The 17,995-nt window shown below is 35.2% G+C and overlaps 3 protein-coding genes across 7 annotated transcripts; 1 reads left to right on the plus strand and 2 right to left on the minus strand.

The window, feature by feature from the left end:
• The first annotated feature begins 6,904 nt into the window (after positions 1-6,904).
• On the plus strand, positions 6,905-9,332 carry LOC112274591 (vacuolar iron transporter 1). Of its 5 annotated transcripts, none has more exons than XM_024504281.3 (5): positions 6,905-7,057; positions 7,671-8,034; positions 8,250-8,335; positions 8,582-8,696; positions 8,849-9,332. In XM_024504281.3, the coding sequence occupies exons 2-5, from the start codon at positions 7,835-7,837 to the stop codon at positions 9,144-9,146; spliced, it is 699 nt and encodes a 232-aa protein (XP_024360049.1). In that variant the 5' UTR covers positions 6,905-7,057; positions 7,671-7,834; the 3' UTR covers positions 9,147-9,332. The 5 variants fall into 5 exon arrangements, with proteins under 5 accessions (XP_024360049.1, XP_024360031.1, XP_090104477.1 ...); XM_024504263.3 differs by having other exon boundaries at positions 6,905-7,007; XM_090248351.1 differs by lacking the exon at positions 6,905-7,057 and adding an exon at positions 7,160-7,294.
• Positions 9,333-9,417: 85 nt separating this feature from the next.
• LOC112274580 (uncharacterized protein ycf23) lies at positions 9,418-12,559 on the minus strand. The gene is made up of 9 exons (XM_024504253.3): positions 12,223-12,559; positions 11,541-11,606; positions 11,303-11,377; positions 11,131-11,193; positions 10,928-10,987; positions 10,603-10,692; positions 10,183-10,290; positions 9,950-10,072; positions 9,418-9,819 (listed from the first exon to the last, which is right to left on the minus strand). Exons 1-9 carry the CDS (start codon positions 12,478-12,480, stop codon positions 9,688-9,690), a joined length of 975 nt encoding a protein of 324 aa, XP_024360021.1. The 5' UTR covers positions 12,481-12,559; the 3' UTR covers positions 9,418-9,687.
• A 1,254-nt stretch (positions 12,560-13,813) lies between these two features.
• Positions 13,814-15,221, minus strand: LOC112274638 (large ribosomal subunit protein eL34). Its single transcript, XM_024504294.3, has 4 exons — positions 15,066-15,221; positions 14,827-14,906; positions 14,356-14,465; positions 13,814-14,076 (listed from the first exon to the last, which is right to left on the minus strand). The coding sequence occupies exons 1-4, from the start codon at positions 15,142-15,144 to the stop codon at positions 13,977-13,979; spliced, it is 369 nt and encodes a 122-aa protein (XP_024360062.3). The 5' UTR covers positions 15,145-15,221; the 3' UTR covers positions 13,814-13,976.
• Between the last annotated feature and the right edge of the window lie 2,774 nt (positions 15,222-17,995).

Here is a 17,995-nt window from a genome sequence, read left to right on the forward strand (position 1 = left end):
TCACACTTTTTTTTGGATGTCGTATTATTACAAATGGGAATAGATAATAAACTTCACCTAATAGCTTTTCATATTAAGAAATTTTCAGCAGTCTAGATTAATTATGAAATTCTCAACAAAGAGCTTCTTATAATTGTAGATTCTTTTCAAAAATGATATTATTATTTAAAAGACACTTCTAGTCTAGTCACCATGTGTTAGATCACAAGAATCTCAAATACTTCATGTAAGCATAAATTTTGAATCGTTTCCAAGTCCATTGGAGCATGTCTTTATCAAGATTTGATTTCAAGATCAAATATTGAATTCGAAAACAATAAGATGTATTAGACTTCTTTTTTAGACATTCTTATCTTGTACCAAAAGAAAGAAATGCATCTTTTTATCAACAAAGAATAATTTTCTTGAAACCCAAGCATTTTCATCTTTGAGTAATGAAATCAATATTGATTGTTGATTCAACCTTTGTTAAATGAATTCAATCAAGTATGTCTTCTGATCTTCTTGTTTATGATATCAAAAATCCTTCTTCCAAGTTTGATGATGCTTTCAAATTTGAATTCAAATACAACCTACTCTATTTTGAAGGATGCCTATATGTTCCAAAAAGAGAAGCATATTTATATATTCTTCAAGCACGCCACAATTTTCCAACACTCAGACATTTTGGATACAATAAGACTTTAGAACTAATATCTAGAGATTTTTGGTGGCCTCAAATATGGAAGGCAGTCTAAGATTTTGTTCAATCATGTGATATTTGTTCAAGATCAAAAACTCCCTATCATCGACTTAATAAACTTCTTCGGCTATTATCTATTCCAAAACAACCATAGTCCTTTGTTTCTATGGACTTTATCATGGATCTTCTAGTCTCAGGTTTATATGATTCTATATTTGTGATAGTAGATCATTTTACAAAGATGGCACATTTTGTACTATGTGCAAAATCTAGCACTAGTGAAGAAACAACCAAACTTTTCTTTGACAATATCTATCAATATCATAGATTACCTAAGGATATTATATCAAATAAGGTGACTCAATTTATATCAAGATTTTAAAGAATCTTTTTTTAGATTTTAAAGATAGATATAAAGCTATCTTTAGCCTTTTATTTTCAAATTAATAAATAGAGAGAGTATATAAATCAAGTTTTAGAGCAGTATTTAAGATGTATGATTAACTACCAATAAGACCATTGAAAAAAAAAAATTGCCATTGGCAGAGTTTGCTTATAATAATATGATATTTTATTCTATGCAACAAATATCTTTCTTTGCCAATTATGGTTATCATCCATGACTTGATATTTTTGACTTTTCAATAGTTGATAATTTTACGGAAGAAGATTTGGTAAATTGTTTGCCAGAGCTATATGCAACAATGAAGGTGCAATTAAAAGAAGCTCAAGAACAACAAAAAATTATTGTAGATTCCTATTACAAGGAATAACCATAATTCAATGAAAGTAATAAGGTATAGTTACTTCATCACAATATCAAGACTATTTGTCCTTGTGACAAATTAAACTATTGTAGGCTTTGACCTTTTTTTTATTAGTGAACAAATCAATCATGTTGTTTATCAATTATATCTACTAAATTATATGAAGATCTACCTTGTATTTTATGCATCTCTTCTTTAGCCATATAAGATAGTGAATATCTTGAGAAGAAGATAAATGCCACCTCTTCTTATAGAAGTAGATAATAATCAAGAATTTGAAGTAGAAGAAGTCTTAGATTCAAGGTGATGCCAAAATAGGTTCCAATATCTTGTTCATTGGGGTAGATATAATATTAATGAATGCACATGGAAGCCAATAAAGAAACTTACAAATGCAGCAAAGAGAGTTCAAGCTTTTGATCAATGACATACATCAAAACCAAGATGAAGACTTTTTTTATAAAAGAAACAAGATCTAGGGAAGATAACATTCTACTTTCTATCCTTGTTGTAGCTTCTTTGTATTTGTAATACTAAAGAAATAAAAAACCAACAAGTAGTGGATTCCACTCAAGAGCCTTTGTTTGTTGACTTGTCGGACAAGACATTATGATTGTCATAACCTTTAAGATAACGTAATCAAGATAAAGATCCTCAAGAATAATATGTTCATTTTCAAATAAATGGCAAGATACAATGTGTTTGGTATTATGACCTTAAAAGAGATTCTTGATGTTTGTTGTTTTTACTACAGGTAGGAATAACTCCTAATAGTGTTTCAAATATTTTATTTAAAGGAAGTTATGAAGGCCTCAACAATGATCAAATAATTGGATAGTCTTCATGCCCTGGTATAAGATACTATTGATGGTTGAGAGGTCCTATCAACCATCTTTGAAGAAAAGAAAGATCAAAGTATTTGGCAAATACAATTTATCACATCTTAGATTTTTTCAACATATAATGACCATTCTTCATGGAACTTATTCCTAGAAGAGAAGATAATGTCAATAACATATATATGTAAACCAATTATTATGTATATGATTAAATAAAAGTAAGTAAAAGTAGATTAATCCTATAATATCTTCTACAGAAGCTCCCTAAAAGCTTCATAGATATTGTTTTGACTTTATAAGTATCTATAATTAGTTTTTTAGATTAAAAATATAATCAACAAGTTAGCCATGTGTCACACATATTAGTAGCTTGAAGATCAAGCTTACTATTTGGCACACACATAGAAAACTTGCCTTTTGAGCTAAAGCATGTGTATTACAAAGTCAATACATATTACAGATCCTATAGAACATTGCCATGTAGCTCTTGGTTAGATAGTATATATAGTAGTAAGAGTGAAGCCTTCTTCACTCTTATCAACTCCTTTCTTGCTTCTAGTCTAGATTCAACAGTCTATAGTTTCTTTATCTTTTAAGAATAGTCATTTTAATTTTCTTTTAATATACATACTTCTTTATTTTTATTTTGTTATTCTTCTTTATTTACTTTCATCAAATTCTTCTCTCTAATATGGCCTCACTAATGCTCCAACCTCTTTCATGGGTCACATGAACAAATTGTTTCAAGATCTTTTGAATAAGTATGTAGTTATCCTCATTGATGATATCCTTGTATATAGTATAACTGCTAAAGAGTATGAACAATACCTACAAGAAGTATTGTACTAGCTACAAGATAGTCACTTCTTTTATAAGCAATCAAAATGTAAACTTTGAAAGTCAAAAGGCATCTTTTAAGGGCATGTCGTGTCCTACAAAGGCATGCAAATGGAATAAGATAAGATGAAAATAGTAGAAGATTGGCCAACTTCTAAGGATGCTTCTGAAGTTAGCTCATTTTTAAGACTTGCTACATATTATTGTCATTTTGTTCAACAATTTGCATACATTGTTGCCTCATTAATAAACCTATTAGAAAAAAATACATCATTTGAATGGAAATCGGAGCAATGAAGTACCTTTGATAGGTTAAAAAATGTACTCATTATTGCTCCAATATTGCAACCGTATGATCTCAATCTTCCTTGTACATTTGACATTGATGCTTTTGACTTTGCTATTGGAGTGGTCTTTCAATAAAAGTTTGGTAGATGCCTTGAATATGTCGCATATGAATCATTCAAGCTTAGAAGGGTAGAAGACAATTACTTTACATGTGATCAAGAGTAATTAGCGATTGTACATGCTACAAAGGTATGGCAATACTATTTTTTGAGGAAGCCATTAATTTTTGGGATCGACCATTGACCCTTGTTATAAAATTTACATTTGAACAATATAAAATCATAACATCATTATTGAGAAGAATAATTACATCTTTTTTATATTCAGCTTGAGTACAGGTAAGGATGATAACATATTATACTAGATAGCTTATTACGAACACAAGCCTTAAAGGCTAGATTGAGAGACAAGGTAGAAATCATTGACATTAGTAGTTTCATTTCAAACCTACCTAAAGAGACAAAATAAAAAGAAGCTACGCATTGAAATATATATTTCAAGATAATTAGTAATCAACTAAAGGTAGATGATACATAATATCAAGACTACAATCTTAGTAATGGCTTGCTCTATTTCAAGAAGAAAATTTATATACTTGACAATGTTATACTCCGGATATGCATACTTTAAAAGAACATGACATTCCAATATTTGGACATCTAGGACAAGTAAAGACTCTAAAATAGATCTCAAGAATATGGTTTTGGGCAAGTTTGGATTGTGATGTTCAAACTTTTGTGCGCTCTTGCAAATCATGTCAATATAATAAAATACACAACGTAGCATCTTTTGGACTATTGCAGCTAATTCCACTACCTATGATACATTGGAAGCACATGACCATGGATTGGATTATGTGTTTATCACAGACATCTCATAATCACATCGCAATTGCCATCTTTGTCGATCGATTCTATAAGCAACTTTACTTAGCCCCAATATGCTCAGATATTGATGCCCCAGCATTGGCACAGGTCTTTTTTGATATTGTCTTTCATCACTATGGATTATCTTGTGTTATTGTTTCAGATCAAGATCTATGCTTCACAAGAAGCTTTTGATAAGTCTTATTTAAGCTATTAGATATACAACTTATCATGTCTATAGACTTCCATACCAAAATAGATGGTAAAATAGAACGTGCAAATCGGTCCTTAGAGGATATGTTGTGAGCATTTGTGATAGTTCATCATAATGATTGAGATGAATACTTAACGCCTTTGAAGTTTGCTTATAATGATAGAATTCAAGTAAGTGCTAGTCATCTACCATTTTTTCTTAACATCAATCAACATCCGATTATACTTACAACTTTCCATCATCTCATCAACATCAACAACTCAACAACGAATGAATTTATACAATGGCTTTCAATGACTTTATAAGAGATACGACATTGCTTCTCTACATCACAAAATCAACAAAAGGAGTATGTAGATAATCATTGGCAACATAAGACTTTTCGAGAAGGTGATCAAGTCTTACTCTCTAATCCCAACATGCTACTTGCTACATCAACTCAAATCCGAAAACTAACACCTTGATGGCTTAGACCATTCCGCATTTTTGTAGTAATTTCTTATGTTGCATATAGCCTTAAGCTTCTGCCACATATTCAGGTCCATCTAGTCTTTCATGTTTTCCAACTGAAGGAATTTCATACTGAGCCAAAGCGCTTTTTGCATCAACACCAACTACCACTATTACTAATTGTAGTTGATGACTAATAAGAATATGAAGTAGACAACATTTTGGAGCATCACTACCTTTGCCATAGTAGTGGATGTCAACAACTATAATACAAAGTTCTTTAAAAAGGTTATTTTATCTACAATGTAATATAGGAACCTGCATACAACCTCATCCATTGCCAAGAGACAATTTGGAGATATCATCATGAGCAAAATAAGGATGTTCTATATTAGTGGAAGAAAATAAATTATAACAGGATATAAATAAGATATTTGTATTATTAATACATAAAGATAGACACTTGGAACCATATTTAAGAAATTATGGAAGCTTTTAAAATTAAAAGTAGATAAGTAGACCAAATAGGATCTACCATAAAAAATTCTAGAAAAGACTTAGGATGGTAATTTAGGTAGGGCCTATCATAGAACCTTCTAGAAGAAATTTAAGATGGTTATCTAAGTAGAATCCTATCATTTAGGAATATTTTAGAAAGTCCAGGGTAGTAGAGTAAAGAATAAATAAGATTAGCTTCGGCCTTTTGAGGTATCTAGTTAGGTATGGCTTTGAACCTTCTCTCATAGTGAAGTTTGGTTTTTCATCTTCTTGTTCAATTTTGTTTTGTTATATTTCTGTTTATATAGTTTTGTCTTTTGAGTCCTATTCTATTTAGTTTTTTTTAGTTTTATTTTGGTCCATTTTGTCCTACTTTGTAATTAGGTTTTATGTTGCTGTAGATTAGAAGAATCTTAAACTCTCAAGATAGACTAATCATGTTTCATCTCCAAATCAAGAAATGATTAATTTTGGAGGATATGAAATGGATGACTGAGATAAGAAACAAGAGATGAGAGTAGAGAACAAAGAATGAGGGACATGGAACATAGACTAGAATAGATAGAATTGATTATAAGATGGTAATGTGGGGTGTAGCTTTAACAATATTAAGGTGTGGTTTTAACAATTTCTTATATATATATATATATATATATATATAATATGCATGGAAACAAAAAAAAAAAACTTTTGTGATTTTATTCTATTACATATTATATTATAGAATCAAAGTCTCTTTCAAATAATTATAAATATTTTCCTTAATATCTCTAATATAACCAAAGTATATCTTTCTTGTATATGACAAAGAATAAAAGTTAAATAAGGCACAAAAATATATATATATATATATATATATATCTTTTATCAATCAATATGATTATTTGCTTTCTTGAATATAATTAACATCCAATTACAGGAAACATGAACACATACTTAAATATTTGAAGTAATTAAGGATTTCCCTAAAAAAAAAAGACAAAAAATAATTTAAAAATTAACTAAAATTTTCAACTCTCCATTTCTATCCTCAACAACAATAATAATAAAATAAAAAAATAAAAAAGTTTTTAATTCACAACCTAATCAAATTTAAAGTTTCTCTTTAGAGTTAAAGCCATGAGCTCAGCCCACTGAAGTCAAAAAAATTAAAATAAATCCACCCTCGATCGAAATCCATGGCCAGGTCTCGCCAAGTGGACAAGCAAGTCCTCACGCAGCAGGAAGCTTCTAAGCAAGTACTACGTACAGAAAGTAGATAAGTGTAGACAATGGATGACATCAGTCGAATAGCTTCATTCGTTATGCCTCCGACCTTATTGGGGGGGGGGGGGGGGATGGGAAGGTCTGCCCATGGTGGCATGAAAAGCCCCTTTCCACTTGGTTGTTGCCTCTTCTTCTTCTGATTCTGCGCATCAATGCTCTCGCTTTGTTGCTGCTGATGTTGCAAAACTCGAATAGAATCATTGAATCCTCGCTTCAGGAATTTGGGTTTCTCACGCACTGGTGAGACGCACTTTGCACCGCTGGAATTCCCTCTGCGTGTGTTTGTGTGTGTGAGTGTGTGTGTTCTTTTTTTCTACATTTTCTACATTTTCTACTTTTACGTTGCCTTGCGTTGCGTATCTTGGTATAGAATTACTGCGTGTTTGAGGGGGGTTTTGAGTTGCTTTTGCCCTTTCAACTAAGTTTGTTTCCCGGGTGGGTTTCGTTGGTAGAGTTCAGATGGTTTGGGTATATGCTATGAGCGACTCGTCTAGTGATTTGCAAGGGTTGTGTTGAGGTGAGGTGAGGTGAGGAATTGGCGACTTCGTCTTGGTTAATGGAGCGCGCGTAGATTTTCATGCGATTTTTCTTGGTTTTGTGTGGCGGTATATCCTGGGAGGAGCTTGTGTAATTGGGAATTTGTGAATTCTTAGCATGTGTTTTTTGATTGCTGTATAATGAGTGTTTGAATTGCAGGTCTTAAGCTCCAAAGTGTTACAAGAAACACATGAACTAGGTGGTCACAGGATGGTTGATACTGAATATGAAATTGCAGTTGGTCGTATCTAATTATGTTGGCATCCCTGCTCTTGTTTGGTAGAAGCGTATTAGGCACTTCGCGATTTCGCATGATTTTTGGAATTTCTCTTCACATTTCTTTGGCTTTTGAACTTGCTGCTGCAGTTGCAAAAGCGATATCTGGAGAAGAGGCATGTGCGAATCCTTCTGTCGTTACGCTTCTGGAACCTTTTTTAAACCGTAGAATCGGGTTTTGTGGAACGGAACAGTCTAGTCACAAATTCTGCTCGTGACAAGTCTGTTACTATCAGAACGAAGCTGCCGGCAAGATGCCTGCAACCAATCACATGGAGAGGCATTTCACGGCAGGGCAGATAGTGCACGACATCGTGATCGGCATGAGTGATGGCCTCACCGTGCCCTTTGCTTTGGCCGCTGGATTGTCAGGAGCTTCTGCCTCCTCTTCAATTGTGGTTACTGCAGGTCTAGCTGAAGTTGCGGCTGGGTCAATTGCTATGGGTCTTGGCGGGTGGGTTTATGTATCCTCCATGTTTCCTTTCATAAAAGAATAGAAAGGTATCCGATTTTTTTTATAATTCAAAAGGTGTTATTTTCTTCGAACGATGGTATTGTTTTCGCGAAAGAGTAACGATGGTTAAGCACAAAATAGTGCACCTAATGTGGAAAGTAGCTGAGTGGTGTTCTAATTTCTAGGTTGAACTAAGGTTTGAAAATCAATGGCAGGTACCTTGCAGAACGAAGTGATGCAGATCATTACGAGAACGAACGAAAGCGTGAAGAAGCTGAGATAGTTGAGGTGCCAGACACTGGTAAATTCCTCATAGGAGCACAGTTTGATACAGTTTGACTTTGAATTAAGTAGCCATTTTCCGATTGTAAGTAGCCAGTCGCAAGTTAAGCCGTATATATCGTAGCAAACCGAGTTTGATATGCATTGTATTTTTGTATATCATTCTTTGTACAGCTCACCTATTTTTCTCTCCCTACCTATCACCGGCTGAATTTGAGATATTTGTCGCTAAGACTTGATTTTATGGTATGATATTGCGTCTCAGAGGCAGACGAAGTGGCAGAAATCCTAGCAAGCTATGGATTAGAGCCGAATGAGTATTGGCCTGTCGTTAATGCCCTGCGAAAACGACCAGAAGCTTGGGTCGACTTCATGATGAGGTTTACTTTGATTACAGCTTTGTCGTTTACTGTGTTATCTTCAATTGCGACTGTTGTTCATCGAATTAAACTTCATAGAACGTAAGAATGTTTTAAGTTGTGTAATTTTGATACAAATTGTTGAAGAGTAATGTTGAACGTTCTTTTTGTAGATTTGAGCTTGGATTGGAAAAACCGGATCCAGCGAGAGCACTACAGAGTGCTTTGACTATAGCTGGGTCCTACATTGTAGGGGGGCTGATTCCTCTTCTACCATACATAATAATACCACAGGTTGCTAAAGCCTTGAAGGTGTCTGTACTCGTCACGATATCAGCGCTCTTCGTTTTTGGTTACGTGAAGGGCCAATTTACAGGCCTCCGACCTGTGTGGAGTGCATTTCAGACAGTTTTTATTGGGGCTCTGGCATCAGCGGCTGCATTTACCATCGCCAAGGCAATTAGTGCGTAAGTATCAGATTCGGTGTACATTAGTTGCTGTACCAAGCATATTGAAATGAGACGCAAGATATAGCTAGCACAGTGTACCAGGTGAGGATACAGCGAAGGATGAACAACTCGGAAAAGAAAATTCGAGTGTGCTACACTTGAGTTCCAATGGAATTGATGAATTCTCTTACGGCTTTGCACATCTTAATTACTGTATATTGGCTGAATGCAACGAACTAGACAGTCTTTTCTCTCACAGCTTAAAGCCGACCAACCAGTCATTTACATCAATGGGTCACCAATATTAATTGTGTTGTTGCAGTGAGATCTGGATGTATGGAAATCCAGAATGTACACCATCTTAACCATTAAGAAGTCGAACTTTTAAGTCCAAACACTAAGGCACTGATTTACAGCGTATACAAGGAGCAACTTAGTCACATACTTTTCTTTTGTTGTTTATAGCGATGGCCCATTCTCATTAGCACCTACTCACTGGCACATCAATTGGAAGCTGCTGGCCAGGATTGCACATCAACTGCAATTTCTCTGATTGGAACATTCTATTGAGCCACTGCAGACGAGGATGTTGCGGAGGTCTTCGAAGCCTCCAAGCCAAGGGATTCAGCAATGCTCCGAACAGCAGCTACCATTCCAATTTGGTCGTTCAACTTGTTCACTGCAGATCCAACGCCCTACATCCGCACAAAAGCTTCCATTTAATGTTCTGGGAAAACACTGAACTAAATGAAAAAGAGGTAAAAAATTATGGCCGTAAAAGATTCTTTAGTTGAAGTGAAACACGGATAAAGAGCTCATTTTTACCACGCCAGCAGCACCAGCTCCACAAGCCATAGGGGCAGTCACAGCACTGATCCCCGATGCGCACATAACAGGGATATTGACTGCCCTGGAAATAGCATATGCCGCAGCCAAAGTGGGAGAGGCCTGCATCAAGTTTCACAAACCCATTTAATTTTTGCACAATTTTTTTATAACATAGCAAATAAATAGAATTGAGTTTCCGCCATGCACACCATCCACAAACTGAGTTATACCTTTTCAATGAGCCCTTGGATTCCAGGGCTGGTGGGTGCCGAGCTTGTACCACCTTCAGTTTGGATGATATCAGCACCCAATTTTTCCAGTTTCTCAGCAAGGTTCACCTGAGTTGTGATTCATATGACCGACAGAAATGTTATAATTCGAGTGGGAAACGGAGTTCAACTCGGACGAACCAAATGGAAAAAAAAAGAAAAAAGATGAAATAATTTGAACCATCTCTTGGTTTGTTCTCCTCGCAGAGGAACCATGCCAGTCTTCTCCTTGTAGTCTAACATCAAAAATCTCCTAAGAGACGAAAGGAGGAAATAAACAAGGACTCAGAAGTACCCTCAACCAATCTTAATGGCATCTACGCACAAGCAACTCAAAATATTTTAATGCTTAATTCCTAGACATGAGAACGTGCCACTTACTTGCTCGTCGAGAGGCAAAGTGTGAGGGATGGTGACAGAGAGAGTGATTGCTGGTAACAACTCCCTTGTTCTCTTGGTAAGCTCCAAGATCTGCCACTCACAGAGGCAAACGGTGACTAAACGGTACACTTCCTTATATCAAGTGCATATGTAAAAAAATTCTGCTGGTAAACTAGTGGAATTAATAATCATTGAACCTGAGTTGAGAAAACAAGCAAATCTGCACAAGCTATCAAGCACAACAAAAATTACTTTATACAATTTAAACCAGGCTACGATATCAAAGGGGCCGCAAGGTTTACTAATAATTAAGAGAGAATTTTACCTCAGAAGCGGCGAAGACACGACCACTCTCGTAGAAAGAATCGTAGTTTCCTAGTTCGATCTGTGAGGAAACAAAATCAGAACATTTCAATCATATTCTTCGTACAGGTCAGAAGCTACACGAAGCAATCAAACTGTTCCCGGACCTCTTTGGGTATCACCAACATCTGCCCTCCATCATGTGAGTTTGAGGCAGAACTATACCATGTGTGCTCCTGCTTCGACTGCAGCAACAAAGTCCTCAGGAACAACTGATGAAACGCACACCTGTTCCCAAAAAAGTCCACAATTCAGTGGAACACAACAATGACAAGACATCAAAAATATAATGTGCGCCAGGGCCTTTCAAAGTTTTTATCTGATAGATGATACTTACCGGGAGACTAGTTAGGCTTGTTGCAAGCTTTACAAGCTCTGGGTCACAAGCAATATCAACATGTGTTGCTCCACCCTGAGGTCAATCAACAATACTTCCATGTCAATTTACTCGCAACCAAATTTCATCAAGGGGGGAACTCATGTTAAAAATGGTACGAAACACAATCTGATTGATCAAATTTACGACTGTCCACCTCAGACTACGTGATCTTCGAGAAGATAGATCCACAGCTTACCTTTTCTGCAGCAGTGACTACAGCTGCAACTATTTGGGCATCGAAGTTCTGGAGCCCCGCTATCACCTGCATAAGCCAGATTCAGTTTTAGTCTTACAACATTCATGTATAACGTCTTTGAGTTCGTCTAATGATTTACATTGCCACAGAGAAAGATATGAACATGCTGTTGTCAGTCCGTCAAAAGAAAAAATAATTCCGGCTGACAATGCATGCTCAACAACACCTTCTCCAACATGTAAACCCACAAGTACATCAAAGGTCATCAATAAAACGCACCAGACTCAACTAGAAACCAGCTCAAAACCCAGGAGATGTTAAAAAAGAGAAACAAAACCACACACATTCCCGTAAAGAATTACTCAGCGTCAAAAGGTACAACTCTTCAATGCACATATCAAGACAACTAAATCCTTTAACGCACTTCAACCATGAAAAGTTACCGCGGATAGATGGCATCAAGAACAAGAAAAAAGACAAAGAATTCCACGTAAGGTCTGCGCATCCCAAAAGCAAAGTACCCACATGCATCGTAAAAGAGGGCCAAGATAGGAATCCATCAACCATCACGATAAAAATCACCCAACCCAAAGTCACACACAATCCAACCGAACCCGCGCTTCAATTGGCACCAAACGAAAAACCCGACGGTGAGAGACAACTCCCAACGCCTGCTGCCTACCTTGAGAGCCCGCTTGGTTTGGAACCCACGAAGAGCGAATTGCCGAACAGCCTCCTGGGAATCAGACCCACCAGACCCAGCAGCAGCAGCCGCTTGCACCTTGAATGCAGTGCCGCCACTTACCAGCTTCACGGATTTCGCCTTGGGAGCTCCGAGGGCGAAGCTGGAGGACACCGACGCCGACCACGCTGTACCCACATTTCCTTCTACCAGTACGGGACTGACACACTTGGCGAGAGAGCCAATGGAGGACGCCATAGCCAGGAAAAAGGGTACAAAGGAGCTTGAATCTGCTACACAAGCTACACAACAACGAAGACTCAGAGCTTACAACAACAACAGCATCGAGACCAAAGCAAGGGGGTGAGCGTGATAATATCTATCATTCAAAGCTTCTGAAGAAGATTCGCTTTTGCCGTTTGCATCTGTCTGTTTGTGCCATGCAGGGCGATGTGCGGAATGTGGGATCCAGGCCCCGACGGGAAACTGGTGCCGCAGAGACGATAAGCTTTCTTCCTCCACCCCGCCCCATCACCGCGCCGCGGTGGTGGGGTTCTGGAGTCTATACCCGTCCGCTCCAAGGAGAAAGGCGTGCTAGAAAAAAGCAAAGGGATAAAGCGTATGCCTCGAGTTAAAGTAAAAGATTCGGTGTTGCGTCACTACAAAACAAAAGATGTCTCTTATCATTCTCTCCCCATTAGATTGATTGTCCATGATAGAAGCCCACTTTTGATGTTTCATGTGATGTTGTGGAATTTTTGTTACTTTGAAAAGATGTTTGAAATGGATTATTTTTTTGTTTCCATTTTGAAAGTGGTTGGAGATATTTGTTAGCTAAAGCAAAATAACAGCAATAATTAAGGGACATGGAAAACATTTTAACATTCATCAGGTTATGTAGTTTGCATCCTGGTACTTTCTTTTTTCTCTACTGGGTTGATCATCAGTTCCGCGTAAACTTTAAGTGACCTAACATTAAGACTATTTAAAAGGATTTTAGCTCGGATACTGTTGGATTATTATTATTAATAAAATAAAAATAATCTGTTTTCAAAAAGAAACGTATTCGTAAGTTTGGTATTGTTTGATCAAAAGTGAGTAGCATGTCACCGTATCTAACGGCAGGCCGAATGAGAACTATGAAGACCATCACTTACGTGGTTTGGATTAAACAGTCAGCTTTGCGTCCTGGATGTATCGATCGTAGTTTATGAATACTATCTAGGCCAAATTCCATGACGTATTTTATTCCGAGTGATGAATTTAGATGGGTAGAAATAATCAATAGAACTCGAAAAGATTCAGAAACTCCACTCCTCCAAGACTTGTCGTGTATACACGACATTTGTCATCCAGAATCTTCCAAGCTGAAACACAAAGACGTGTGGTTGTGCAATTTCTGAAATCCACTACGATATCACTGAGTTGAACAGAAAGTTTGAAAGACAATCGATTCTACATAAAGAGAAAGAGAGCTTTAGCTAATCATTACTAGACAAATGGAGTGAACGGAAGGAGAGATAAGAACAAAACAATGAGTACGAGCCTCATAGTAACACCAACTCAGATGTCTCTTAGAAATTGACGAAGATTTGCAAAAGAAAGAAAGAGGAATGATTCCAATCAGACCATCATGTTGAGGTTCACTATCAGAAAATGATTACATAATGACAGTACAATTTGAAGACTTCAAATTCCAAAACATGAAACTCTTTCCCTCAGCATTTCTCATTTCTTTCAAAAAACAGTTTCACTTAAGATTGAGCCTTGGCAGCCAATTTCTCCTTGGACTTCTGAATCTTCAGAACCTTCTTTACGATTTTCTGCTCCTCGACAAGGAATGCTCGAATGATGCTGAAACACGACAGTTCCATACGTTAGGGTCTGATCCAGAAACGATATTAAACGAATGATGTGGTGGCACTGTAATCAATTAAATGGAATACAATATTTCAACTGCATCAGACAGAATACAGAATGGATTCCACAAGCACAATGAAGAGATTGAGAACCACTACAGAAGAACCTAAACATAGTCATTTGACCAAGGACACTCCGGATAATCGGAAGTCATGGGTCAGATCACCACTGCGCTAAATTGACCAAAAGGAAATCCCCTGGGATGTAACATACCGCTCACGCACTGCAGACCCTGCCATGGTGCCACCATACGCGCGGTTCACAGTTTTCTTGTGCCGGTGAAGACGAGAAGTCTTATACTCCGTGGGTCTCAAGTGAGGAATCTACAGTAACAAAAGCTTACCTACATTAGAACAGTCCGTACAGTGTTCAGCACAGGAAAAAAAATACCGCAAAATTCAGTTAAAAAATTGGTATGGACTAACAATACTTGTAAGCATACATAAGCTGATGGCTCTCGCAGACGTCATCACTCACAGAATAGAGAAAAATCAATCACTAGATCAACTCATCCTACTGCAAGTCCCAACGACCAATCTGCATCATACCCAGAAACATAACCTTGAGGAATACAACCCATCACAAGAAAATCTCATAAACCTGAGCGTCAAACTAAGAGTTCATTGATCAAACCCTACAGTTACCAGAACAGCACCAAATGAAAGCAGCAGATATTGGACTCACCCCAGCAATGCGCTTCCCAGTTACTGGACACTTAGGTCCTCGAGCCCTCTTTGTGGCGGTTTGAAATACATTCTTACCACCTATATCCCACAAAACAACGCAAAGCTCAATCCAGACATCAACTCTCGATTGGTCCATAATAACGCCTCATCCCTTGCATTCAATTCACCGTAAAAAGCTTCGATGCGGGGTAAAACTCCTAAAACGTGCACTGGAAGAGAAGGGGGAGAGACTCTCACCAGGGGTCTTGACCACACGAGTCTGGTTGGATTTGGTGGCATAGCAGTGGCGCCGCCTGTAGGTCAAACGCTGCACCATGGTGTCACCCCACCCCACACAAAATAACCGATGCGAAGCTCCGTCACAGGCTGAGCAATGGCGCACCAGCTGAGCAAAAGCGCAAAGAGGGTTTCGGCGTCGCGGTGCTCTCCTCTCTATCGCCTCTTCCCATGCCCTAACTTCGTCCATCCATCGTCCGTTCGCCATTTTTCTGTTCATCCTTCGGATGAAGTGAACACCATCGAATTTGAATTCCCCCTGCCTTGACGTTTGTTACTGTGGTAAATTCGGAGACGTTTTTCTTACGATGGGAGTTACCATGTGGGTTGAAAGAATGGGTAAATTCTGATTGTGTATTACGAGGTTGAATTAGTTTTAAATATAGGTTTAGAAACATGAAGATGTTACACTGTTTAATGATTTTTTTTTATGTTGCAATCATAAAAAAAAAAAAAAAAGAAGTCAAACTACGTATAAATTAAATGTTGTTCTAATCAACTTCATGGATTGATTGAAAAAAAATTAAAAATTAAAAATTAAAAATGATTTTTTTTATAATAAAAATCATTTTTACTTTTCATGTGTTTCTTACTCTAATTTTTTAACATCATCAATTTAGTCAATGAATTTTTAGAAAGTGTTAGGACTTGAGGAATTGTCGTTGAAATATTATTGTCATAGTTAACAAAATTCAAATACATCATATCTTAAACATAGTTATAGTATGATACACTACATGCGTTGTGTCTTTGTAGAGGAATTATATTTGATGAACACAGTACGACACATAATTTTCTATGTTAGAATTGTTAAAGTAATGACAGTTAGATTTGTTAAGGTGTCATTTGTAATTTCAGTGTTCATTTTTAAAGAATAAAGTTGTTGATTTTAGCATAAAACCATAATCTTGGATTTCATAAGTCATTTGATTTAGTTCATTATTTTTATCAATATTTTCGGAAAAATATTTGTAGGATTGTGTTTTATAATCGTCAAAGATATATATGTATATATATATATATATATGTATATATATGTATATATATATATATATATATATATACATAGTTATACACTGTTTTTTTTTCAACATCCTACTATACTAATACATATACACACAATTATAATTATTGTATATAAATCTATACTAATTTATTATTTTCAATTAACAAAATGCACACAAATAATAAAATGTATAATGTCAAAAGTAATTGCTATGTAATGTATTGAATTTTTTCTTTTTTTCTTTACTAATTCAAATGTTACTTTATCAATTTTGATAAGAAAAAAAATAAAAATTCATATTAAATATGATTGATGTGCTATGTTTAATGTGCTAAACGTTCTAATATATATATATATATATATATATATATATTTATTTACATACACATATTCATATATCAAGACTAATGTTTTTATTAAAAAATTTAATTATAAAAGTTAGATTATCTGATTATTCAACAAATTAAATACATGGTAAATATATTTGTAAATATTTATTAATAATTCAATAAACCATATTGTGTTGGTGTTATTATGCAATTCTTTATAAACAAATAACTAAAGTTTCAAAATTTAGTTATTTGGTTAATATGATCATCTAAACAAGTTCTTTTGTGTTCTAATTATGTATAAACTATATTTTGACATTCTGAAGATGTTAATTGATGCGAATTATTGTTATAGTATGAAATCATGTAATTATGATATATTTTAATGTGAATCATTTGAGTATCTAGTTGTTAAATTACAACTAATAACCATGAAATTGAAAAACCACTTATTACATAAGGTTTCCTTTAGCATTAATCCATATTCATTGATTTTATTATTATCATTGTTATTACAATTATTGGAATGAAAGACTCTTGTTTTGGTCATAATATATCAATAAAAATTCATTGAGATATAATAAAGAACAAGATGACTTCAATTGATGCATTGTCACATGGTTAAATATATGGATATTTGGATAAATGAGCACAAACAACAATACAATATTCTTTCTTTAAATATTATTTAAAAATATATATATATATATATATATAATAAATAATACTTGATTTATGCTGATAAGATTCAATGTCAATAAGGCATATAATCTCAAGTTGATAGCACACAAAAAAATTATAAGTATACACATAAGATGAGCTTGCATGAACATGAAAGTCCATCACATCTTATTGCACCATTGTCCACATTATTTTTGTAATTTGTAGGACAAAAACAATTTAAGGTGTAAACATGATATTGACATGGTTCTAAGAATGAACATGTCTTAAGTTATGAGTTTTGTTGTTATATTTAGATACAATGAGCCATTATGCATGACAAGTACAAATAATTTTAACAAAAGTAGTATTGAATGCAATTGGTCATAATTAGACTTACAATCTAATTCCACTCAAAAGAGATACATGCACTTGCACAAACATGAAATTTATAATTTAAAGTTTAAATAAGATATCTACACATTGTTTATATAAAGATGGTTGTGAAATTTGCTAATATAACCTAATGAGACAATATTTGTTTGAAAATATACACCTAAATGGAAGCATACATACACACACCTTGTATATGTAATCAAAGATCTAAAATTTGAAAATAATGAACTCTAGATTGAAAAGTTTAATAAAGGATTACTAATACAGACTTTTGTATCCTTTTAAGCTTATTAAAAATATTTAGAAAGATACAAGAGTAATAGTAAGTAATACACATATACAAGAGTACTAGTAAGTCATACACACAAGAGGGTTTCTAAGGAGAGAAAGCTTCACACATAAAAATCTATTGATCTAGTTGTGTCTCGTATACAAGAAGAGAAAGGAGAGAGGATAAATAGTACTTCTCCACTAGATTCTAAATATTATAGCTATAGTAT

Source organism: Physcomitrium patens, chromosome 2 (assembly GCF_059467195.1).
Source record: "Physcomitrium patens ecotype Gransden chromosome 2, ASM5946719v1, whole genome shotgun sequence".
Taxonomy (NCBI): domain Eukaryota; kingdom Viridiplantae; phylum Streptophyta; class Bryopsida; order Funariales; family Funariaceae; genus Physcomitrium; species Physcomitrium patens.

Excerpts from the sequence above, each read along its gene's own strand:
- LOC112274580 (XM_024504253.3), bottom strand. The coding sequence starts at position 12,480 with ATGGCGTCCTCCATTGGCTCTCTCGCCAAGTGTGTCAGTCCCGTACTG. Across the intron at positions 11,194-11,302 it reads CAAGCCTAACTAGTCTCCCG|GTGTGCGTTTCATCAGTTGT; the intron begins GTAAGTATCATC and ends TTTTGGGAACAG. Across the intron at positions 10,988-11,130 it reads TCGAAGCAGGAGCACACATG|ATCGAACTAGGAAACTACGA; the intron begins GTATAGTTCTGC and ends GTTTCCTCACAG.
- LOC112274591 (XM_024504281.3), top strand. The coding sequence starts at position 7,835 with ATGCCTGCAACCAATCACATGGAGAGGCATTTCACGGCAGGGCAGATA. Across the intron at positions 8,035-8,249 it reads ATTGCTATGGGTCTTGGCGG|GTACCTTGCAGAACGAAGTG; the intron begins GTGGGTTTATGT and ends AATCAATGGCAG. Across the intron at positions 8,697-8,848 it reads TGGGTCGACTTCATGATGAG|ATTTGAGCTTGGATTGGAAA; the intron begins GTTTACTTTGAT and ends TTCTTTTTGTAG.
- LOC112274638 (XM_024504294.3), bottom strand. The coding sequence starts at position 15,144 with ATGGTGCAGCGTTTGACCTACAGGCGGCGCCACTGCTATGCCACCAAA. Across the intron at positions 14,466-14,826 it reads CTGGGAAGCGCATTGCTGGG|ATTCCTCACTTGAGACCCAC; the intron begins GTGAGTCCAATA and ends TTGTTACTGTAG. Across the intron at positions 14,077-14,355 it reads GGGTCTGCAGTGCGTGAGCG|CATCATTCGAGCATTCCTTG; the intron begins GTATGTTACATC and ends GTCGTGTTTCAG.